Here is a 26,657-nt window from a genome sequence, read left to right as displayed (position 1 = left end):
CTTGCTGAAGTTCGCCAATTGTATGTATACATATTAGAATGATTCTCATTGATTGATTTGAAAATTCAAACTGATTTCTTTACAAGTCATTAGTAAAGGTATTCATCGTTACTGATATGCTGATCTGGTCGAATTTTTCCCCGTTGAACTTTAACCAAAATATTAATTTTAAAGAGTAGATTTTTTGTTTATCTATTTTAAGATACATTTTTACAACATCTTTGGTAGGATGTTGACCGTGTAAATGACTTATATTCTCTTATAAAATGTAGAGTTATTATGAGAAAAAAAAAGGAGTTGGTAGAAACTGGAAACTTGTGACTTCTTAGAAACCGTTCAATCAAACCTATGAAAAGTTATGTAATGTTTCTTCCGTCGTTGTTTACGGTACAGGGTACTAAGTGTGAGGTTAAAGGATAAATTATCTGTAAAATATGGACAGTCATTAACAAATCGACAAAACAGATTGGTCAGGGACGTTGAAATGTTTATACAAACGTTAATTTTCTCCAATTATACAGCTCGTATGTAACGCATTATTCAGTCAAATGTCAGTTAATTAACTGCCCAAGAGTTACCAAATAGCATCATAAGGTGTCCGACAATAATTCCCAACCGTGTATTCTAACAACGGAATTATTTCAAAATATTCGTCTCATTCCAGCAAAGCGAAAGTAATGCGCTGCCATGTTGTATATTACTTGGCTTTCGATCTGAACAAGTCACGTCATACCTTATGATGAATCTGAATGCAGGCCCTTATTGCGCCTTATGTTCAGCTCTGCTTCATCCGACGGCACTGTTGTACCTTTGTCAGTTCTGGGTTTATTAACTCACCATTCTAGCTGAGTTTCAATGTCATAAATTGGAAGGTTGTTCCATATACTACATAACTACTCGAATCGTGTAGAAATGCTTTCGGATGTCCTGTTTACTCAGCTGTTTCACTATTTTCAGAGAGTACCCCTTTGTAGTACTGTTGTCCTTGAGTTGGAATATCCCTCCTGGTACTCTGTTGTCATCGATACTATGTAGTATTTTGAAGGTCTCAATGAGATGACCTCGTACCTCTCTGAACTTCAGTGTTAGTAATTTAAGCTCTTTCAAACGATCTTCATAAGACTTGTCATCCATTCCAGGTAACATCTTGGTAGCTCTACGTTGGATATTTTCGATATAGTCAACATTCTTCTTTTTTTATATCTTGACCATAATCTGCTGGCATATTCAAGAATTGGACGTACCAGTGACTTGAACAGTTTCAGTTTCCTGTTACTAATAAAGTGTTCAATCTATTTACATGTTCTTTTACTCATGTTATAGGCTTCAAGGTTTTTAATGAGACCCCTATGATGCACTTTATCAAATGCTTTCTCAAAACCCATGCACTTCCCTCCTTCGTCTAGGATAGTTGTACAACGATCTAATACTTCGAGTAGCTGTAGGGATGTTGACCCTCCTTCTATAAATCCAAATTGCTTGTCACTATATAAATGGTGTTTGTCCATATGTGCAACAATCTTTTTCCTAACTAATTTTTCAATGGTCATGCAAATCCCACCAGTAAGGCTGACAGCTCTATAACTGGATGGTGAACTTTTATCTCCTTTCTTAAATAAAGCTGAAAGCTGACTTTCCTTCCATTCCTTTGGTACAGTTCCAGACTCGAATGACCGATTAAATATGATGCACAGTGGAATATGAATCACATTAGCAAGAAGCTTCAATACAACTTGATGAAATTTGTCCGAACCTGGTGACTTAGATGTGTCCAAATCCAATAACAGCTTTCTTTTTAAAATATTCCTCCTGAAATATTTCATCACTTCACCGTTCCTCTCCCAAGGCTGTAACTACCTCTGGAATGGCATCCTCATTCTCTACAGTAAACACAATGCTGAAAAAATCACCCATAATATCAGCTTTTTTCTGAATCTTTATTACAGATTACCTGTTCACCACTTATTTCTGTATGTAGTTCTGATATTCCACACTTTGTCATCCGCTTGAAGTTCACATATTTCCAAATCTGTTTGCAGTTTCTTTCGGCAGATTCAGCTATTTTCTTTTCCTGTCTTTTGCTATGATGTGTTTAAGTTTGTTCCTAGCTTTGCAATAATCTCTGTACTTCCTAGAGTCCCTCGTCTTCATATCTCCTCCATAACCTTCTGCTTGCGTCTGATACATTGAACTGTTGTTATATCCAGAGGTGTTTTACCTTTAGGGGGTTTGATATTTTTGGTTAGTATACTTCTTCTAATAGCATCCGCTTCCTCTACATTCTTTCCTACCAGTAATGATACCCAGTCGCATCACATCTCGCGTATCAGTAGCACATGATCTGCTTTGACGAAGATATAACGTTCCTGGTTTTTTACCTCATATGTTGCATAGCATGAAAAGCCAATGTATGGGACACTATGATCGCTTGCGGACCCAACGGACTTTGATAATCAATATGGGACACAACGTTCCCGTCATTTAGTATAACTAGGTCCAATACAGTTGGCTCCTGGTTAACCCTTGACCTGGTTTTCTCCATCACCATTTGTTGGAAGGAGCAGTCCCTCAAACATTCAATAAATTGTGAACTAGTATTCCGTCTTTGCGTATTGCAGAGTTATCTTCTCTTGAGAGCAGGTATTGATTGTTACGTCATTTGTTTGTGAGAGTAACGTCATCAATTTTTGAGAAAACGACGTAATTTTCTCACACAAACCAATGACGTAACAATCAATACCTGCTCTCAAGAGAAGATAACTCTGCAATACGCAAAGACGGAATAACTCCGTGCTAGTTTTATTAAATGTTTGAAGGACTGCTTCTTGCAACAAATGCACGGGGTATGATTAATATATCCAACGTCAATAATTAACAGTTGAATACACAAACTGATACAATAAGGCATATATTATTAATTTGTTGAATATGTACCCATTCGTCGATGAAATGAAATAATAAAAAAAAATAGTAAACTGGCATATCTTTTTGTAACGTAGATGAAATTACAGAATAAACTTTATTTTAACTTCTGATTACTAAGGTACAAAGCAACGTAAAAATTGATGTGTAAATACGGAACCTTACACCCGGTAACCGCTTTCCAGAGAAGATGCCCAGAGTGTCAATAGCGATTGCCACGCGGCAGTCGCTATTGACACTCGGATTGTAATAGCGACGGCTTTTAATAAATGATTTACTACCAACCTTCGATTTGATATAACGAAGAATATTAAGTCTGGTGTGTGCTTTTTCATATATAATTTGTATGGGTTGTTTCCATGATGCGTCGTCTGTAAAATTTAGTCCTACATATGTATGTGACTTCGTTTTTTTCGAGTTGAAATATATACGATATGTATGCCCACTCACTTATATTTATAAGGTCATTCGAGACATCTTGGGCTGCCTGAACTGGATTTTCGTCTTTGATTACATACAGGGAAGTGTTATCTGCAAAATGTTTAATATTAGTAGAAATATTGTCAGTCATATCAATAATATAAAGAAGAAACAGAATTGGTCCCAGAATAGATCCCTGAGGTACCCCTGCATTTATAGTCCTAAACTGACAGTATTATCCTTCAGTGCTAATTAACTCATTGCGTTCTATCTGATAAATAGTTTTAAAACCAGAGTAGCAGATTATCATCAATACCATATGTCCCAAATTTATTAATGAGACCTGTATGCAAAACCCTCTCACATACTTTACTGATATTACAGAAAATAAACCTAATCTCCTTATCTCTGGTCCATACTTCTAACCATTTCATTATATATAAACAAGAGTTGATTAACTGTTGAATCACCAGGTATACATCCAGATTGGTGCTTAGTGATTATAGACAGTTATAAAGATATTTCAACACAAGTATGCCATAATTTTACTAAAGCGTGAAGTTACTGAAATATGTATATAGGTTAAAACATCATTAGATGATCCATTCCCTTTACAAACTGCATTTATATTTGCTTGTTTCCAGCTATTGGGAACCACTCCTGCTTCTAGTGTTTTATTAAAAAAGGTCACGATGGGTAATGTTAGAGAGGAATTCGACCTTTGAATAATTTTACGAACCATTCAATCAGGTCCTGGTGGCTTATTTATAGTAGGAGTATTTATTTGTTCGAATACATCTTGTTCATTAATATCAATATTCCATAATGAATCAAAGGAATGGCGGGTTGTGCTGTCTGAGGAGGTTGGAGGTAACGTGAGGGTGTGGAGAAATTAATGAAGTGATTATTGAGGATCTCAGCTTTATCAATAGGATGGTGAACGGCTTGATTATCAATTACAAGAGGAGGAATGAGAGCAGATTTATTGGTGAAGTTGGAGATAGATTAAGCCATTTTCCACCATTCTAGAGTTTTGCTATAAGTTGACAGCTTCACGGATGAAGTCAAAGGCTTCATTCCTGAGAATCCCAAATATGTTCCAATAGTGAGGATTGTTAGTTAACTTGGCCTTTCTATCAATTCTATTGCGTTGTCTCATCTTTAGTATTAAAGTACTGTTCAGCCATGGTTTATCATTAGGACGTACTGTTATTACTTTGACAGGAATGAAGTCATTTACCTGTTCCACGATGGCAATGTCGGAATCTCTAATCGAACTACATGTATTCCATTTTCTATCCATCAATCAAGGGAGGATACAAATACAGTGTTTAGGAACCAAATCTGATACCGGATTTACTGTAATGTTTTACGAATTGTTATAGAAACATAATCAACAGATTTTTGAGTCTAAGAATATTTCCTCTGGATAGATTGATATAGTTTGTAATTGGCATATCGCCTGTATAATCTTTTTTTCTTTCTTTAAGAATTCAGATAGTTAATTTGAAAACCTTTTCTAAACATTTACATTTGTTGAAGTATGCATCGTTGGTTTCATATGTTTTGTTTGTGTCTTCAGTCTTATTCAATACAAGTGTATTACATACCTTAATTGGAAATTACACCTGAAAGTATGAAACTAAAAACAACTAAAAAACTTTAAAAAAAGAAATGAAAAAAAAATGAAAAAAAAAAACATTAAAGAAAACCCTTTCAACTGTCCATAGATTATTAAATTTAATTAATGAATCATCATAAATGCCTATACTTCCCCAGCCTAGTTAATCTGATTTGTACTCAAAAGATCATTCTTATTCGCTAGGCTTCTTGTACGTGCATCACATTGATGTCGTCTCTTCGACCGAAGGGAGACTACTCTGTTAGTACTGGTTACTTTGTTGTCATACATTAGTTGTACACTAAGAAGAAGCATTAAGTACAATATTGTTTGCGCTCTATCTAAGAATTAGATGTATATACCTTTATCGTGCCAGATTCGAGGGGACGACGACGATGTAAGAAACCATTTAATATCTTTTTATTTGATAATCCTTTTATTTTTATTTTGAAATACAATTTATTTAATACTTTTATCTTAGTCTGTAATAAGATATCTGTCATCGGCAAGCAGACGACACATCTATTACGGAATTTCTGAAACACAATTTATTTACTACTTTTATCTTTATTTCATTGAAGTTGTATGTCATCGGCAGGCTAACGACACAGACATCTATTACGGAATTTCAAAACCGCAGTTCTCATGAGGTACGCGGTAGGCCTACCGTTAGAGTGGTTAAGATTTTTGAAGACTATGTGCTCAAATTAAATATTGCAATTTGAAATACTAGCCACTTCCTACCGACTCGGCTAAGGAGAATTTTCTCTTTAAATCGCTCATTCGGTAGAGCGTAAGACTAGTAGTAAGCCAGAGATCCCGGGTTCAATTCCTAGCGGAGGCATTGAAACATAATGATCTCTGTTATATCGGCGCCCATGTAGGAACCCGGGAGATGTGACAAAATTCTCAGCGATATTTGCAAAGGAATCGCTATGACCATGGAAAACTCGAGATTCGAGATTTTGTTTTAGCTCAGTCGGTAGAGCGTAAGACTAGTAAACCAGAGGTTAGACTCCTAGCGTAGGCATTAAAAAATACCTAGTACACGCAAACAATGAAATGATGGTAGTTCTAAGTCGCTGATTGGTAAAGCGCTAAAAAGAAGCTAAAACGAATTACAATATTTGACGTTGCTTTTTGCCATTGTTGTTGATTTTAAACCCTGAAGATATCTTGATTAAACTTCAACTGTACTTGAATCACCCGTGACCGAAGGTGTGAAGTTTAATGCTATTGGGTCAAAGGTAAGATAGTCCTTTTTGTAAAAAAAAAAGTGTAACACATTCAGAAACTGGTCAGTATAATTGCTTATATTATATCACCTCTAGGTCAAAGCTAAAATAAATACAAAATCTCCAATGAAATCTTATCCGGGCTTTTAGTTGTAGACTGTTGAATATATCTTATCAAACTTTAAGCATAGCTGCTTTACCTACAGACGGCGTGCAGGGAAATGTTATTAAGTCACAGTGACATTCATTCAATTTATTTTTATTTTAAGTCAATGATCAAAAATAGATAAATGCGTAATTACCTGTAAAATCTTATTGTGGTTGTAACTTTTGGAGTGTTATTTACAGATATGTTGATGAAGTCTAATTGAAGTGCACATGTACCTGCAATATCCAGAGAAGATGTACAGTCTGCTCAAGTGTATTTTATGTCACCTTGACCTACATGTACATGTACATCTCCAGGTCAAAGGTTATTCATCTGCAATGCAATTTTGCTGAAACTCTCAAGTTGCACGGAGGGCAGTGTAAAAATTAGACCGTTAACGCCATCGTGATGAAACTATATGTACGGTGACGGCATCACCAACAGAAGGTGTGAAGTGCAATAGTACGTATTACTACACTTTGAGAGACAATACTTTTATTTGATTTAAACATATTTTATTGCAGAATTTGCAAATGGATTAGGCACAAGTTATTCCAACTTATGAAGCCTTCTCCCAGAAATGTTTTTTTACAATGTACATGGCAACATCAAGTAATTTTACACAAATCAATAATGAAACAAAAGAGAGAGAGAGAGAGAGAGAGAGAGAGAGAGAGAGAGAGAGAGAGAGAGAGAGAGAGTTCAGAAGTATTACTATAAAGGTCACAGTGACCTTCACCTCTAGGTCAAATGTCTTTAAGTGAAAACTTGTTCAGACTGTAACTTCTAATCCGCAAGATACTCTTGGTTAATTTTAAGTGTCATGTACCTGCATTACCCCGGCACAGAGAAGATGCACAAACACGTTCATTAAACTCTATGTATGTCAATGTGAGATCCATCTCTTGAATATATATCAAAGCAGAGACATATAGATTAGGATACAATTGTAATGTAACGAGTTATGGCTCTGATCAAAGGTTAAATAAGTTGGATGCAAATGTGCTTGATGGCTGGGTATGCGGCATGCTCAATTTAAGTTTTGTTAACAAAAAAAATCTATTCCAACTTCTACATATTAAACTTAATTTCTCGGCTCATATACAGGAAGCAGTAAATAAAGCAAACAGCATATTGGGACTCATTAGGAGATCATTCATTTATTTGGATCGGGTTTCTTTCAAACAACTTTTCAAGGCATTAGTAAGACCTCATCTAGAAAATGCAGCCCACATGAAATAAAGGATATTAAATGCATATAAAAGGTACAAAGAAGAGCCGTGAAACCGTTACCAGGTAAGAGTTACCACACCGAGAGCGCTTGAAAAGGATATAGGTATTCCAACCCTGACATAGGCCTACCGGAGATTGAGAGGCTGCGACCTCATAAATGTTTTTTAAAATAATAAACAACCAACTTGACCATTAGGTAACAAAGGAATCTTCGCCTTAGATACATCGTCTAGAACAAGGGGACATGCATAGAATATCAGGGAAAAACATTGCAAGCATGATATTCGGAAATATCCATTTAGCTTTATGGTTAGTGTCGAATCTGGAACAATCTCCCCGAATATGTTACATCAACGTTAATCTTAAAATAATTGATACTTATTGAAAAAACCTTGAACTGAAAACAATAATTTGGTCGGCCATAAAGAAATCTCAGGGAATGACAATTAATAAATAATAATTTCCAAGTAGGCCTACGTTAAAAATATATTAAGATATGGAGGCAGAGTGTCCTGCATCGATTATTTATCCTATTGTATTGTATGTTAACTATGATCACTAAAAACATATTTTCAGACAGATATAGATCTACTGTTTTATTTATTGATATAAATACAATGTATGTAACGTGATAATGTATCTTCCAACAGGTCAGACTCTAAATCGGAAAGACACAGCATTTTTTTAATATTAGAGACAGTGGTCTACTCTACATAACGTTATGTCACTCATAATCTTTCGATCTCTAATCAAAACAGCTAGAATTATTTTCAGCAGAAATAATCATACTAGTTTAACTGTCTCGTGCTAGTAAAGTTTACTTTATCATACCACATAAGTATTTTATCTACACTATAAATCAATCTCTCCTAACTTTCTCTCATCGAGAAGTGGGCACACTTAGCCAAAGCGTCCTGTGTTGCCTAGTTACGAAGTTGACCGAGTAATGGCGCTGTAAACAAGATGGCGGACACAGGCGACAGGTACTTCGATTGGACGTGTAATATGGAGCAAACTGTGAAAAATAAGTCGTAGTGAAGGATATCGATCGTACTGATTGAACGGTAACTATTACTTACATTGCTAAATATTCGTTCGGGAACTTTTGTATGTTGAACAGATAGAAAACCGTAATCAAAACAGAGAAACAGGTGTGCTACGGACACGCTCTGTTGTCTATGAATCATTGAACACAGACGTGTATATGGAGGGTCACCGTCTGTGACATGCCCCTTCACATGTTTGTATTCGTTTCACGTAGCTAGGCTAACTGTTTGCGTTGAAGTTTGATATTTTCGACATTTTCCATGAAATAATCATGTAGACATAACATAACTATCATTACAGATATCGTGAAGTTTGTCTACTGTTACTGTACAGCTGTAGTTATGAAAATGAAAGTTTGAAACTTTATTTCCTTAAAGCAGGCATAGATTCTAACACATATAGTTAAGTAGCGCAAATATTACCACAGATAGTTTGTAAAATGAACTTTCTTTAAGGTATTAATATTGAGAAGCACTGCCACTGTCTGCCTTTTTTACTTTTGATGTATCAATTGTATTGAACTCGACTAAAATTACTATAAATTTCTCACATAATGATAAAACTGTCAGTGTTGTAAGTTACCAAATAACTACAGTCAGAGAAGGTTTATAGAAAAGATTATCTGATTAAAAGAATGCTTTATTTTCTTACTCATTACAAAAAAAGGTTTCAAAATGATAGAACTTCAAAAGTTTGAACTTCAAAAGTTTGAATTTTCCCAAAAAAATGTGATTTTTGATGTTGTTTTTCCCAAAATTAGAGTTGTGATTTTTTTTCCAATATACTCTAGAAATAGAACATTATGCATGATAGGATATTTGTTATGTCCACCAATAAAATGTCAAAACAATATGTTGTTTCCAAGATTCAAGTTTCCAGAACAAAAGTCACATGATTTGGCAGTCACATGGTATATTATTAGTGGGCAATACATGTAAATAAGTCAGTAGCGAACCAACTTCGTAGAAATAAAACAAAAGTGAATTTGGACAAAAACTGCTGAAATGTCACGTCCTTAAGGAAGGGGATGCATCTACTACCTTGTTGTTATGCAGTATAGATACACACACCAGGCAGTTTTTTTCATATATTTTGTGAGACCCTCAGATTTTCAGAATATACCAGAAGTACAGTGTCTAGCTGTCTGTCATGCCCCTCTATCATGTGACATGTGTATCTAAAACCCAGTCTTACCCGGTGAGAAAAAGTTTTATCGAAAACGACGTGTAAGGTAGAACCTTATGGAAGAATTCAGCCAATTCAATTTTACATGGATGATGCATCTTGATCAACAATACTTAACAAGATAACTCGGCGTGATGAATTTCCAACTCTCCAATATTTTTCAGCTTCTGTTAAAATATTCAAACTACTCAAGTAAATATAGTCACTATTAAAATGTTTTGAATCTTATTTTGTATATTTTGCTCTCAGAATGACCAGTAGTAAGAAACTGTAATATTTTGACATGAAAGGCTGGTATCTGTAATTATTTTAATACACATTTAAGTGCTAAACTGTATAACATGTTCAGAATGTCGACATGTTTAGTCCTGTGAATCTGAACGACAAATTGAATAATGTGCATTATGCAGATCTATGCATGCAATATACAGTTCAATAAACTAATATTTATATTCATTCATTGATTTTGACAATTGATATTTAGATTTCAGATCTTCTCTTAAATTTGGGGTAGATAAAGATTTCAATAAATGGAATAACCAGTGCAGCCAGCTATTACCAATGTTATGACATATATCTCAATACAAGTAGTAATGAGTTCAGTCACCATTCTCAAAACTCACAGTTGATTTGGGAATTGACTAACAATTGATAAGTAACTTGGCTATGATGAATAAATGTAAGTATCTTTCTTCTGACACATATGTTTTTAAATTTTAGGTTTGTCTGAAATTGATGGGAGGAGATGCAACTGGCAAAATGGCAGCAGAAAGGAGCAAATTCTTTTTCTATGACCAATCAGACCAGCAAGCCCCGGGGAGGCGGTACAGGAAGATGCCGGAGGACCTGCCGGAAAGTCTCAAGTATGCTCGCCTTAACCCCAAAGTGGCAGCATATTTGGCCAGCAAGGAGCGTGAGGCCCAGAAACAGGCAGAACAAGATCCGTTTGGTGACGGACTTGGCAAGAAAAGTTTACTTCCCCACATAAATAGTGCTGTGACACACATAAAAAACCACCTAGACAGTTCCTTGTCTAATGACGAGGGATCTCAGAAATTCTTGTTTGAGGATACCAAGGCCTCCTCAGGAAACATTCTACAACAATTATCGAGGTATTTGTATTTCTACGATGACATATCTAGTCATATTCCTAGAGGTCTAGAGTATCAACTAATGGCACAATGGAAGGATTTGACAAATGATGTAATTTTTATCCCACGTGAGTGGCAGACGGCAGAGGGAAGGGATCAGTACCTGGTTTCTCTGAGAGAGGTTCAGAGTGACGAAGACAGTGTGGAGCTGGGGACGGATGTCCCAATCAAAGTAACCGGGCGAAGTAGTGTGGACAAACTGGAAGGAAAATCAAAAACCAAACGTTGTTCTACTAGTAATAAAAATGCAATTCCAGAAATCATAAAAGATGAAGTTGATGGTGGTGATAAACCAATCAAGAGGAGTGACAGTCGCATGTCAAACATGTCTGTCTCACAGAACAGGAATAGGTTAGAGTCTAAGACCGGACGCGCATCCAGGGACCAGCTACGCTCAAGTAAGTCATGGCCAACGTTACTCATATGTATCTCTACATAATATCTGTCACACATTTTTCACTACTATGTACATACATGTATATATATATATGCATGTTAAACTGCCTATACGATTAACAGTTGCAGTAGAACTAACACATTTTTTGCTGATAGAATTCTTAATTTTCAACGATGATTGTACATTTACATTATGCATCATCATTAAAATATCTAGTATTTGTATTTCTTTATTGTCCATTAATCATGTATTCCAGGAAAGCATTTAGTGACACTATGCAATATTAACTAATTTGTTCTGCAAAGAAAATAATTTTGATCACTTGGCATTTTTTGAAGAATTCCTCTAAAAGCTACTGGTAGTGCATAGAAATATATGTTACATTCATTATGAAAAATAACTGACACCTGTATGTCTGTCGGTCCTGTTATTGATTTGAGAAAATCCTGAGACCAGTTAATTTTGGCAGTAAGGCATGCTAGTTTACATTCCATAAACAGTGCAATATATATTGCATATTGATTGCCTTTCAGGATAAGACAGATTTAAAACCCTACAAATTAAAACATGCATCTGCTTTTAACATTTTTTTTGAAACTTTCCAAATTGCAAAATATTTTAAAGAAAAAAAAAACAGAGTTCAGATTTGAACAGTGCTTGTTTAAAACTGACAAAATGATCGCAATCCAAAAGCCATATTAAAATTTAGAGAGGTAGGGAGAATGATCTAACATTGGAAACCTTGGATTTATTTGGATCAAGCAAAAGCAAGGGGTATATCACCATATGTTTACAATTCCACTAGTTTTATAGGGTTGTCCTATCAACAGCTCTATATGTTTACAATTCCACTAGTTTTATAGGGTTTTCCTATCAACAGCTAAGGTCATTTAAGAAAAGGTATTTCAAAATCTTCTATTTGGCTAGTACACCTTCAATATAAAATTGCATACCCATGAATATATATGTGGTGTTCATACCTGAAATTGATTTAATGTATTGATTAAAGTTTACCATTTTCTTATACGTGTATCATACATACAGTATATGTTGGGAAACTGTGTAAAATACATTTCAACGCATATTGAACTGAAGAGCAGTTTGCAAACAGCTAAATAAAGTTGTGAGCACCTGATTTGTCATCCACAAATATAATTTAATCAAGAATCCAAATTGTTATGATGTTAGGGTAGTCATATTTACCTCACGGAAAACAATTATTGACAGATGGGATGGGAGTAAATAGAAATATTGATCTAGTATGAGAAGGACCCCTGCACAAATACAATTATTTATTATTAAATAATCAATAAGGACCTAGTACAGCAAGGCTTTACAGAGAAATGCTTTTCATCTCATACTAGTTTGTCTCGAAATTAAAATAAGGTTTATTGGAAATCAATTGTTTCCTTGCCTTCAACCGAAGACCAAGTATCTTATAATCTATATAACAATTATTGTATAGGCATTTATTTATTCTGACAGCCTCATTCTGGCTTAACCAAAAAAAAACAAGCTGGAGTGCAATGTTTTATACATTAATTATCAAAAGATAAGAAAAAACTGAAAGAAAGATAGTAATACATATACAGTGATTAAGTCATCTTTTTTCCACTTTTTAAGTTTTTTTAAATGATACATATATGTCTTTTATATACCTTCAATTACAAAAGGATATTTTAATGATAAATGGGCAAAATCGCTTTCATATATATATAATGTATATATGCTGTTAGCTTTTGGAATTTAAATACAAAATGAAAGACAAGAATCTGTAAAACAAATAGCCACTAACTCTTGCAGAGTTAAGACGAATTGTCATAAAAAGAATTCTTCAGAAAACTACGATTGCCTACTCTTAAATAATATAATATCTCAGAATGAGGAGAGGATTGGTCAGCAATATCTCAGAATGAGGAGAGGATTGGTCAGCAATATCTTTGATGATAGTCATTGATGGAGTTTTTGGACAATAAATATTCTCAAGAACAGAAGAACATTCGCAAAAACTAAAACTAAAATATAATCTACATGTACCGGTCAGAAAATTGAGTTTTACCTTTACAGAGACTTGGCATGTGGAAAGACTTCATACAGCCAGTAAATATAAAATCAATTCATATTAAATTGACAGTTTTTTGTTATAACATTTGAAAAACATAGACATAAATTTATATAATCATTTGTAGATTTCCGATGGTGGACAAAAGTACACTTAGCAATAGTTTATTAATCGCAATTGTATCATTGTTTCACATTTACTGTACCATTGATATCATCAAATAAAGGCAATTATCTGTCCACCAGTTATCGTAATAAATTGCAAAGCGTAATAAGTCCCATTATAAAGGATCGATAGTTGTGTTGCTATATAGCAGTTAAATTTTGAGGGACATATTCAAACTACCTTATGAAGGTTCAATGTTAATTAAGTTTAGAAAATTAAAAAGAAGATTTATAACATATAAACTGAATTTTGTGGACCTTCAATACTAGTGTATGTTATCATTTTGTCATTTGGAAAATTACGGTATCAAAATACATATATATATACGTATATATTTAATGAAGCAATTAATTGCAAAACATTTTATCAGGTCTTATAAGGCCATTAAAATGTCATATACTTGATGTAAAATTCATCTTTCCCCGAGAGATATATTGACAGACCACACAAATAAGATCTAGATAATCTGCTCTGACCTTCACATTACTTGGAATGATCATAAGTGGTCATAATTTAATTTATATGGTAAATAAGTTATTTTTGGTTACCCATTGAATTAGCTACAATCTTAGTCAATTATTGGTTGTACTGAACAACCTTCCCTTATAGACAACCAATATCCTTCTCTTCCCTGACAGGTTGAGGGTCTTCAAACATCCTATTTTTAACACAGACTGATAATACTATTCAGTTTGTTGATATGAAATAATTCTGTGACTAGATTCTAGAGATTTTCAAAATGGCACAATGCCTTGGTATAGATTAAATGTTTAAATATATTGTTGGATTGGGTGATAGTGATCAGGTTTATTTAAATACTAGCCGTGTGTTACCGATAAACATCAGCAATATATATGTACAGAGGAGCTGTGCTTGTTAGAAACGGGTTTAGAAATGGTCACAAACCCCGGGTCCTTAGCATGTCAGTAGAGTCTTCCTAAAACTAAGTAGGGCTCTCCGCAATAGTAATACGGGTACTTAGTAGAAACGTCAGTAAACAGATAAGGTTTACATTGAAAATCGTAACGCGGTAGTACGTGGGAATTTAATATACACACCTGTCATATTCAGCCCGTACAAATCAACACATCCATCTATTTACATATCTACGGCTGTAAGGTATTGATATTCTGAGAACCATATATATTTAATGTTAGAATGTACACAAAATAGATCCATATTTATAAAAGGAAGGCAGCCCTATAAACCCATCAAGTTTTATTGACTTTAATGGGGTAGGTCTTCATCTCTTCCGCTTTACTTTCAATTTATCAACCCATTTTTGTTTGTCCAGTTTACTATGCCAATAAAGCATACAAATCTATATACAAAAGATCCTCTTTCATTAGGGAAAATTTATTAAATCTTCAAAATCACGATAGGAATACGAAAAATATCTAAATTGCTTTCAATAGAAACTTGTAATTTGTTAAATTGCATTAAGTGAAAGTAGAGTGGAAAAGATCATGATCAAGTGTGCATTTAAAAGTCTGAGTTAAAATTTCTCTTCAATGAATTGATTCATATCAATTTATATGTGGCAATTATATTGTTCAACCTGAAAGCTGATCATAAATATAGATAACAATAATATATAAACGTTTCATTGATTGCCCGACATAGTTCCATGAAACAGGTGCTTCTTACTGCATACCAAGCAGTTGGACTTGATCCAGTAGGCAGTCATACAGTATAGAAATACACATTGTTCAGTTTTTATATGTATTAGCTTTAAAACCTTGTTTAGGACATTGTAGGGTCCTGCAGATATTTGATCTATGCGGTGTTAACATTGAACCCTTTGTTCACTATCGTGAAGTGTGTGACAAAAGCACAAACACTTTACACACCTTTGGCATATGAAAACAGGTAGCTGACTTTTACGTCTGAGTCAACAAGAGAACATTGACGATACTGACCAACCCCACCTTACTCCCCGGTGCTCTCTCACTTTCAGCTTTGTTCTGCCCAGCTCACAAATAAGGTTTATGATATGTATAATCCCCCCCGTATGTAAATAATTGGCAGATTACAATATATATGATCGACACACCACCCAAGATTTTGGACGGTCTGTTTGGACAGTTTAAAATAAGTTTTAAGTATAATATTGTAATACACAGATATCCATTACTGTCTAAATTTATCATATATACCAAACCTACAGCATGTCTTCCAGCCAGGTGATATTTGATACAGCTCATTGTTACAGAACTTGGTTTTAATTGATTTTTTGTATCTAGTCGCACAAAGAATACATGTATAGGGTTTCCTTAAGGAGGTATCCCATTATTGCTAGTATGTGTATAGCCTGTTTGTGAAGAAATGATTCCAGACTTAAAAACAGTGAAACTCATTATACATGAGCACTGTAGTCTGCTTTCTTCTGTCAATATTTAAATAAATTGTATTATGTAATGCTTTTTCTCAGTATTTACATTTTCCTATGGCTGTATTTTAGGAACATTCAGTCGCAACTTTTGTAACTAATATTGTTACTACTAATAAGTGTCCAATAATTAATGCATAGTCAAGACATTAACAGTAAAACTCGCATTACAATGCAACCTGAAAGTTTTAGTAAACAAACTAATTCATTGATACAAACTTTATGGCCTGCTTACCAGTATACAATGTTTGAAGCCAAGTTATAATTTCAAATAATAAATACTAAATAACATTCATAAATATTTTCTAGGGGTCTTATTTTTGCCTTATTTGCGGTGTAGACAAAAGTTAAATTATCTAAACTCTACAAATTTATTTCCCTTCTTCAGTAGATTGTTTAATACCTAAACATTGATCATGAATGGTGTTATAACCAAAATTTAAAACCTGCATATTTTATGTTACATGAAGAACAGAACAAAAGTTTGAGCTCACAGAATTAAAGCACTGTACTCATTTTATCACAGTTCAGCTTCATCCATGAAAACTGTTTGTGTGTGAAAATACACAATTATATAACAATTTAGTGTTATGGGTGTGTCACCATGATTTCCTGTGATTTTTGGTATAGATCTACTGTTGATATCTAGCTAGTGGTATTTAAATAACATAATTGCTATCAAATTTATACATTCATGTTAAAATGGTATTATAAAGAAAAAGTTTCAGATACATTATAAGGTATCAGTCTGCATACTTGATAATTCAATTATGCAGTTCTAGAAAAAAATGTATAATTGTTAATTAAATTCATGAAATTGATCAAAATTGAAAGGGAAAAAATTAGTGACAATAGAATAATTGGACATCAAGATAAAGAGAATGACAACATGAACCAAAATAAGTCCTGAAGTAGTTTATAGCACCTCTGTTAGGAAACCTGGTGTACCATATTATTATGCTGATGTTATTGGGAAGCCCAAAAGCCGCAGACTGATTTTAACCCAGAGTATCATCAATGATTTATGATTAACAATCAGGATGCAATGCTAAGAGGACATTCTTTACTCTACATGCTGGTATTGTGTCGCAGCTTTAATAAGATTGGTAGTGAGAACCACTAATTATAAAAAATACTTACACATGTAGTATTATATCATTGCTTGAAAAAGAAAATTATTGACATGCTTTGGAAAAATTGATGGTATATTGTAGCTGGTTGCAGGTCTAATATTTTTTTTATTACTATTTTAGGTAGTTGTTTAACTTTAAAAGTGATACTGATAGACTTGCAAAGAATTACAAAGACCTGTCAATCGTCTTCTCCTGTAGCACATATTGTCTTCTGTAGTCAGTAAAATGCTTACAGTAAAACCTTGTTATACTGCCATCACTTGTCCAGAGCCATTTTGGCATTATAAAGGGGTTTGGCAATAAATCGAGGAACATTTATAAAGGAATTCTTGAGAAACAGAGAAAAAAGGACGTTGGTATATGTGGGTGATAAACAAGGTGGAAAATTAAACAAGGGCATTATATCGAGGTTTTACTGTATTTTTGATATTGAGGCTAGCTGCTGTAAAATTTGTGACAACAAGACATCTTGTGCTAAAGGAGAAGACGTTGTTGATACCTAGGTCCAAAGGTTGGATAAGAAGAGGAACCTTTCTCATTCCACAGTTGTACAATTTTCTAGTTGTATATTTTAGCACAACACTGATATTATAGTGTATGAAATAAAAATCTCATTTTGGGATCTATCATACCCTAACTGTAGTCATTGCTGAAAATTGTGCTGAATGTTTGAGAAAAATATTGAAATTCATAAGTTATGAGTACACAGAAGGTTAACAAACTTTGATGATCCTCATTGTATAGTGGCAGATGTTTGAGAAAGGTTCCATTCTTCTGTAGTAACTTTTTTTTTCTTGACACCATCATTAGTTACCTGCTTCTTTTTATCCATTCACGCACACTCACGTTCACAGACTCAAGGTTGCAATCTGCAGCAAGCTCACGGAAACACCCTGAACATGATGATTTGTTTTTCAACATTGCAGAAACACCATCGGATCCCAGAAGTAAGTTATACTGTGTTTTATACTCAAATGAAATGTGTTTTATGAGATATATATGTATGCGAAACCCTCTATGTGGTTTGAACTAATGCATCACAATATCCAGTCGTTGAGTGGGTACACAGTTAATAACCCTGTGAATCGCCCTGTGTGAACACTTTGTATGTTAATTGCTATAAAAATGGTGGACTAGGTGCTTGATGTTCTGGGTTTGATGATACAATGTAGATAAAATGCTAGTATTTTGATTGTGTGAATTAAAAAATAGATTTATTATAACTGTACATGTAAGTTATCTCCCTTCCTAGTATTGTCATACCTGAACAGGTGGAGCTCTTCAGCAAAGAGAGGTAATTTAATCATAGATTATCAAATCTTTTCATTTTTTACGTAAAAGGGATCACATTATATTTCTGGTTTATTTTGCTCTCTCTTTTTATCTGGAGTATTTTTTTTATATTTAATTTGGAAAAGACAATTTTTTGGAGAATATTTAATATTTATAGTATAAAATTGAATATGCACTCCTCAAGTTTGACATGACTTAATTAGTTGCATCTTACAGTACATCACATTTGTCTCAAGTCTGCAATTTGTAAAGCATTCTAAGTATCGATTTGGAAATCTTTATTCTATTGATACCTGCTTAACTTTGTTTTAAATGTTTGAATACAAATCGTTCCCACAATTGAAAATCATCTGGAACACTAAATAAAGTGTTGATTTTGCCTTTTTCATTTCATTTTCATCCTTGAAAAATTCATTGAATTAATTAACTTTTTATTTATTGGAAAAAATATTCAAAGAGTGTTTGCTGTATGGATGACTGGCTAGGTCATGTCGTTGGTGTGGAACTGTGGGTTACCATGGTGACGGTTGTAGCACCACAGAAGTTACCGATAATGAGGACAAAAGGTCACTGGTGGCACTAATGTCATATGTTGAAAGTTGAGAACAAATCAAAATTCAACAGACCAGACTATCAATGTGAGAAACAGCAACTATAGAAAGGCAAAAACTGACATACCCAAATCTGACCCAGATCTGATTTGTCCTTTTCCCTGTGTTCATAAACTACACATTCACTCATCATGAATATTTCTTTCATCAAAGAAGAATTGCTTAAAAATTATTAACAAATTCACAGTTGAGGTGAAATTTTTTTTAATACTATATCAGACTTAATGATATATTATAAGATATCATGTTTGATGATAATTTGTATAGATCTCTCAATTTCAAAGCCCATATTTGACTAAATAAACACCCTATCCCTTAAAATTGTCCCAGTCCTTTTTCTAGTGCGAGAGTTCTATCCCTTTACCATAATTTTTACACCTTACTTAGAAAAGTGTCAATCATGGCTTTTTTTTTAAAGATTTCAAAATGTTCTACAGTCATATCAATTTTCTTAAATTGCTAAGCCATTGGTCACTTATTAGGTCAAAAATGGTTTATTATTCATGTGCCTATTCTTCAGTTGTGCACTGAAAACAACAAATGATTTCAAAATGAATACCTATGAAAACATTGATTAACAATGACATAAGGTTCAAACATTATAGACATGACTTTTGAGATGCATAAACTGAGACTAAAACTAAATTTGATGATGGTCACCGAAACTTGATTTGTTCTCAGCCTATCAGGTAATGGAGGTGAGTGATGGGTTATAATCGGCGAGTGTCGGATTATACCAGGAGGACACTCAGTGTTTGTATGTTATATAGATGGTGTAACATAGATGGTCTGTGTTGGAACTAATATTTAGTCCTGTGGGGTGGACATGAACGGGTTATAGACGGTGTAGCATAGAGTGTGTCAGAACTAATTGTTAATATTGTGGGGTGGACATGAACGGTTTACAGAAATCTGTAATTCAAGTAAATGGAACAATGTAAAGCCATGTCGTTAGCTTCTAACATTTCCTTTTGTAAACAAATTAAATGGCTGAAGGAATAATTTATTTTGTGACATGAACAGCTGGATTAGTCTTTTAAAGAAAAGATATTAAAATTATGTATAATTATTATGTAACTATAAATTTAAATGCTCTTTCTCTGGGACATATGTAAAGTAAAATTTCAATATTGTCTAGAATGAAGTGTTTTTTGCTTCTGATCATTTTAATTATAACATTAAATTATTCAAAATGATAATAATTCTCTCTGCGATTCAGTCCTTTGGATTGTAATATAAACCTGTACGATAAAACAGAATTAAGGATTTGATATTTTTATTACGATTGTATAAGTAACTCTTTTGTTTATGATTTCACAGCAACGTTCTACCGTGTACCTGATCATGGTAAATGTATGTAGAATTTTGATTTGGAGGAAGGGGTTATGAATTAACACTAGAATTTATCACTTACAGTAATATGTACTTTGTTTACTGCGGATCAAGAATTAAGTGTATTATATGTGTTTGGCAAATGTGGATAATGTTATAACTAATTTCAGTGGATCATGTGGATAATGTATTGTGGCATTAGTGGATTATGTATGCTGTATGTTACTTTACAGTGGATCAGGAGTACAGTGACGATAGTCTTGATGATAGTGACAGTGACTGTAAGGCCCAATGTATTAATATGCAATATTTTTAATCTTTTTACATTATATGGTGATTCAATTTCAAGGTTAAATTTTTTCTCATTTTCGTTTTTGAGTAGAAATTAAATTTTATTCTTGGTTTTAGAATTTGAGGAGGCAGGTGGTTATTTTTAGCCAGAAAAAGGTGGAAGATGAAAATTTCATATCTATTTTGAGTAGAAAGTATATTTTATACTTGGTGAAAGGAACAGTTTTGCTCGCCAAGGGAGGTAATTGTGTAGGAATTTGGCTAAAGAATAGCTGGTGTATTATCCAGGTGTTGGTTGCGGTGAGGGACTTGTACACAGAAGTACTTCCATGTGTCAGGTAGACAATGCCCTGTACATTGGAGAACGCCTCACTGAATTCAGTTTAAGAAAATGCACTTCAAACGTTTGATTGTTTCAAGGATTTAATTATGATTGACCTTATAAAATTTTATTTGAATCACAGAGTTATTTTGGTCAAACACTGTTGAACATTTTGACATGTTGTTGGACATTTGTATTAATGTTCCACCTGTTAATGACTTAAGACCTCATTAGGGGTCACACAATCAGACATCGGTCCTTTATATAACGTCATTTACCAGATCTGACCTAAACCTTAATGTGTCAGTCTATGACAGTTTAACAGTAGTTCTAGGGTATGGTTGTACAATCTGACACACTGTGTGTACTGTGTACACTTTTGAGGTACATTATATGGCAGATTGGACCAGGAATGTGGTTATTAGGTATAAAGTGTCAGCCTTTTATTACACATATCCTAGTATGTAGTTTGTATTACTCAACAAAGTTGATAGGAAATGAAAGTTTGAATTATTTAGTGGTTCGATAACTATGTAAATGTCTTATTTGATATCCCTTTACCTGACAGTCGCCATTATCGTGATAATCAGCTTTTAAGATCTAAGATACAAGAATGAAAATGCACAGAAATGCAAATCGGGAGTTTGCAGTAAAATTTATTCATTACTTGTGTTTCATGTATACACATATATGTGTGCGTGAATGTTCTGGTGGTTAGGTACGGTGACAGGCTAAAATATGGGATAATTATGTACACAGTCATGTATTTCATACGTTGTGTATGTTCAGATAACTGGTTCTGTTTGATCCTTGTTTGTTTAGTATTTTCAAAGAAGGAAAACAGCAATTATTCTTTGAATCGTTTAAAAGATTTGAGGATTAAACAGTTTCCCAGAGGCATGTTGTGGATACAATGTTAATGGATCGAGATCATACAACATGTTAGACTTTACACTCCACTGAGGATTATAGTCTAAAGTGCCTTTCAAATCCTTTGAAAAATAAATATATCGATTCACGTGCCATTTAAAAATATTATTATTATTTTTAAATTGTACATTTTTACCTAGCGTGTAATTGGTGTTCACTGTTTGCCATTCTGTAATTGGTTTTAGTTTAAATGTACTTATGTCAACATGTAGACTTTTCACATAAAAACTGTGTTTTGATGGTTTCTCCAATTAGAACGTACTGATTTTAGTCGAGATAGCACAATCCAATTACAGACCAAGGTTTGTGTATACTGATACTCATAAAATAACTTTAAAAAATAAGCTTAGACAGGTTAGCATAAAGAGTTAATTTTGGGCAATTAATATTGGGTAGTTTTAAACATTTGGTAATTACTGGTAGTATTGGGTGGTGTACGTAGTTTGAGTATTGATCATGTAATAAGAGTTATTTCAGTAATAGAAATGGGGAGAAAAGGGAATTAGCACTATGAGATATCAATTGGGGAATAGTATTGGGAATGGATTTGTGGATGATAGTATTGGACAGTTAGCATTGTGATATTTAAATGCAGCATATGTACTGTATTGGGGAGTGGGGAGGGGGGAATGATGTTGGGAGTTAGTACTTGGAGGTCAGTTTTTGGAATAGATATGTGGATGATAGTATTGGACAGTTAGCATTGGGATGTTTAAATGTAGCATATGTATTGGGGAGAAATAGCATTAGGAGTTAGTATCGAGATATTCATTTTGGGAATTGACATTGGATGTTAGTATTAGACAGTTAGCATTGGGATGTTAGCATATCTATTGGGGAGAAATAGCATATAGGAGTTAGTATTTGGGAGCTTAGCATTGGAAATTAGTTAGAGAGGTTGGTATTGGGAAGTTAGTATTGGCAAATTTGTACATTATGTATTTGGAGGTTAGTATTGATAGGTCAGTATTGGGAAGTCAGAATTAAAAGGTTAATATTGGAAGGTTAGTAATGGAAAGAGTATTGGGATGTTTGTATGGGGCAGCCAAGAGTGAGGTAATTAGTAAATAGATTAATTATTAACTGATATATATGTAAGAAACTAGTTGATTCTTTGAAAAAAAAAATGTTGTTTTACTTTTTTTTTTACTTTGAATTTTATGATTGTTTGACGGCTTTGGTGAGTGAGAGAGGTGGTGATGGGAGACAAGAATGGTGAAGATTGAATATAAACCTTGATATACCAGATTATATATTAGTCATACAAAACTGCTGGAATGTTTTACTAAAAATACAATGTCTTAATGTATACCTGGGTATTTGATTTTCCAATTCCAATCACAATTATGAATGTGTATACATGTATTTCTATATATCTAAATGTGAAGCTAATTTGGCTGTACTAAAGTTATCAACCGATATAAAAATAGGATAGAAATCATCCACAAAAGATTTAATAAGATTGATTCAATTCCCAAAAAATGGCTGAAAAAGTATGCAGATTAAAATGGTATAATAATGGAATATTGAAAGTTATTAAAAGTTCAAAAATGTATGTGTTGGTTTCTGATAATGCCATTTAAAATATGTCAATATCTGGTCAAATTTGACATAAGGGGTTGTGCATTTCAGCTGTCACAGGAACAAACCAGCCTGTCCCCTATGGTACGACCATCTCTGTGTCCATGGTGTCCTGTGAAACCAAAGGTAGGTAACCCCCACCCCCTATATTGATACAAACCAGTCTGTCCCCTATGGTACAACCATCTCTGTGTCCATGGTGTCCAGTGAAACCAAAGGTAGGTAACCCCCACCCCCTATATTGATACAAACCAGTCTGTCCCCTATGGTACAACCATCTCTGTGTCCATGGTGTCCAGTGAAACCAAAGGTAGGTAACCCCCACCCCCTATATTGATACAAACCAGTCTGTCCCCTATGGTACAACCATCTCTGTGTCCATGGTGTCCAGTGAAACCAAAGGTAGGTAACCAGCACACCCTATATTGATACAAACCAGTCTGTCCCCTATGGTACAACCATCTCTGTGTCCATGGTGTCCTGTGAAACCAAAGGTAGGTACCCAGCCCACCCCATATTAACACAAACCAGCCTGTCCCCTATGGTACAACCATCTCTGTGTCCATGGTGTCCAGTGAAACCAAAGGTAGGTAACCAGCACACCCTATATTGATACAAACCAGTCTGTCCCCTATGGTACAACCATCTCTGTGTCCATGGTGTCCAGTGAAACCAAAGGTAGGTAACCACCACACCCTATATTGATACAAACCAGTCTGTCCCCTATGGTACGACCATCTCTGTGTCCATGGTGTCCTGTGAAACCAAAGGTAGGTACCCAGCACACCCCATATTAACACAAACCAGCCTGTCCCCTATGGTACAACCATCTCTGTGTCCATGGTGTCCAGAGAAACCAAAGGTAGGTAACCACCACACCCTATATTAACACAAACCAGTCTGTCCCCTATGGTACGACCATCGCTGTGTCCATGGTGTCCTGTGAAACCAAAGGTAGGTAACCACCACACCCCATATTAACACAAACCAGCCTGTCCCATATGGAACGACTGTCTCTGTGTCCATGGTGTCCTGTGAAACCAAAGTTAGGTAACCAGCACACCCCATATTAACACAAACCAGCCTGTCCCCTATGGTACCACTATATCTGTGTCCATGGTGTCCTGTGAAACCAAAGGTAGATAACCAGCACACACTTTAGTCCCCTGGTACCAACATCTTAGAGTCATTAATAATGTGTCTTGTGAAACCAACTTTAGGAAAGCTATCAGGCTCCCGGCCTAATCAATTAAAAACCAGACTGATCCAATTTAGTAGCACTATCTCTATCCAAGGTAACCTATGAAAACAAAGAGTGATCAATAAGCCGTTCACACCATCAGGATATTTGGATTTCTTTTAAATGGAAATGGTCACAAGTTAATGCTTAAAAGTTTTAAAATGGTAGTTTTAGTTCAGATACCACAGGTAATGATTTGTCTAATACCACAGGTAATGATTTGTCTAATTAACTGGTAATTTCACAGATTACATTATTGTTGTTTCTCACAACTTCATTATCTGTTCCTTTTGAAGGTTGGATTGTGAACAAAGGACGCCAAGATGAAATAGATAAAAATACCATCCTCGAGTATTGTATACAAATACTGCAGGAGACCATGAAAGCTACGTAAGTATCCGTTTGTAAACATCACAACTAAACCCTATTAGAATTTCTGTAAGATTGCTAAAGAAATAAAATTCACATTCTATTTGCATTAATTTGGAACAAGTCAAAGTATTTGGTTTTCATCAGTAATGTATAATCAGAACAATATAATATTTCTCTCTTAGGAATGCATTAACAGACTAAACAGGACCTTTTTTAATCAAGATATTCCCCATAAATGACGGGATGGTATATTATTTAATAATTGGCTTCTTGTCCATTTCCAGTACACTATAACTACTTTCTGATTTCAGGAAGGAACAGCGAATAAAGGACATTGATAATGGCTATGACAGGGAAGTCCAGGTACGTTTTTACGGTGATGCCAAGAAGGAGGCTATGTTGAAGTACCGGAGGTCACCCCTAAAAACAGCTGTAAAACCCATTTACAAGGGAGGTAAACCAAGGATTCCCCCGGTATTTGACGAGCGACATGAAGGGAAGGACCTGTTGCAGGCAACACATCTGGATGGCTCTAGTGTTGTGTAGTATCCTTTGTGTAAATGACATTCCATCTTCACACACAGTTGTTATTTTTCACTTCCAAATAACAAAAAAGTGAGAAATTATTCAAAAACACTTTTTGAATATTTGTACTCAAGTTGTTGAATGTGCTTGAAGCTTGTAACAATTGTCATATCAGGTAACAAGCCCATTCCTGTTAATAAGCCCACCCATGTCAAATACAGTTTGGTATCCTGTTATAAGCTCACTCTAACATAGAGTCTAAGCGTTGCCCCCTTCGGCTTACTTATTGTAGGATGATGAAATACATATACAATCAAAGCAGAAATGAAGTAGGGGTATAATTGACGTAGATAATGTTATTGTGGGAATCCCATGTGCACTTTTACATTAACATGACCTTGACCCATGAAGCTACCCCTCAGGCTATAAGGCTGTAGTCTACACAGCTGCAGGGTTCGGACGACCGGGACACTACCTATTGGCTTATGATGATGGACCCGAGTCTAAGATGCTGGCATGTTTCACTCCCAGTGGGAAAGGTGTCTGCTATGGAGAAAATGGAGTAATTCGGTAAGATAGAATATGAAAATACAGAAATGTGTATATAATTACCAAAATCATATTAGAGTTTGATGTTCATAAAACCTTGCCTGTTGATATAAATATGACTGTTTATAAACTCTGGTTTATTCTTAATAAGCATGTTTGTACTGTGTTTAAATGTTTATTTTATTAATGTCAATTTCCAAAGACATTTGCACCATTTAATTATCTATATATATGCAAATAATATTTTGGTTTGTTACAAAGGTCATTGCTTTTAATTTTTGGAAGACATATACTGAGTAAAATGAAGCATTAGTTGCTGCATCTATTTTCATGGTTTTTGATGTGAAAATTGAATCATGAAAATAAGCAAAGAGAAAATTAAGAGAATGCATGATCGAGTGTTACACAACTAACTCAAGTTCAAATGTAAACTGTCGTCAATCATGAAGGTTAAGAATCAACAAAAAGGTTCATAAATGAAAATAATCTTGAAAGAAATTACC

The 26,657-nt window shown here is 34.4% G+C and overlaps 1 protein-coding gene across 8 annotated transcripts in view; it reads left to right on the top strand.

The window, feature by feature from the left end:
• The first annotated feature begins 8,526 nt into the window (after positions 1-8,526).
• Positions 8,527-26,657, top strand: part of LOC110459911 — a 44,598-nt gene continuing 26,467 nt past the window's right edge. For 6 of the 8 annotated variants that reach the window (XM_021512431.1, XM_021512415.1, XM_021512474.1 and 3 more), the window contains exons 1-7: positions 8,527-8,643; positions 10,532-11,360; positions 17,963-18,055; positions 23,520-23,594; positions 25,005-25,098; positions 25,392-25,625; positions 26,017-26,175. In XM_021512431.1, coding sequence (XP_021368106.1) covers positions 10,547-11,360; positions 17,963-18,055; positions 23,520-23,594; positions 25,005-25,098; positions 25,392-25,625; positions 26,017-26,175 — 1,469 coding nt within the window. In that variant the 5' untranslated portion in view covers positions 8,527-8,643; positions 10,532-10,546. The remainder of the gene's footprint in view (positions 8,644-10,531; positions 11,361-17,962; positions 18,056-23,519; positions 23,595-25,004; positions 25,099-25,391; positions 25,626-26,016; positions 26,176-26,657) is intronic. The other 2 variants (XM_021512456.1, XM_021512467.1) reach the window with 2 other exon arrangements.

This window comes from Mizuhopecten yessoensis, unplaced genomic scaffold (genome assembly GCF_002113885.1).
Source record: "Mizuhopecten yessoensis strain PY_sf001 unplaced genomic scaffold, ASM211388v2 scaffold1319, whole genome shotgun sequence".
Taxonomy (NCBI): Eukaryota; Metazoa; Mollusca; class Bivalvia; order Pectinida; family Pectinidae; genus Mizuhopecten; species Mizuhopecten yessoensis.
Note: the sequence above shows the minus strand (reverse complement) of the source record. Positions and strands in the feature narration are given on the sequence as shown.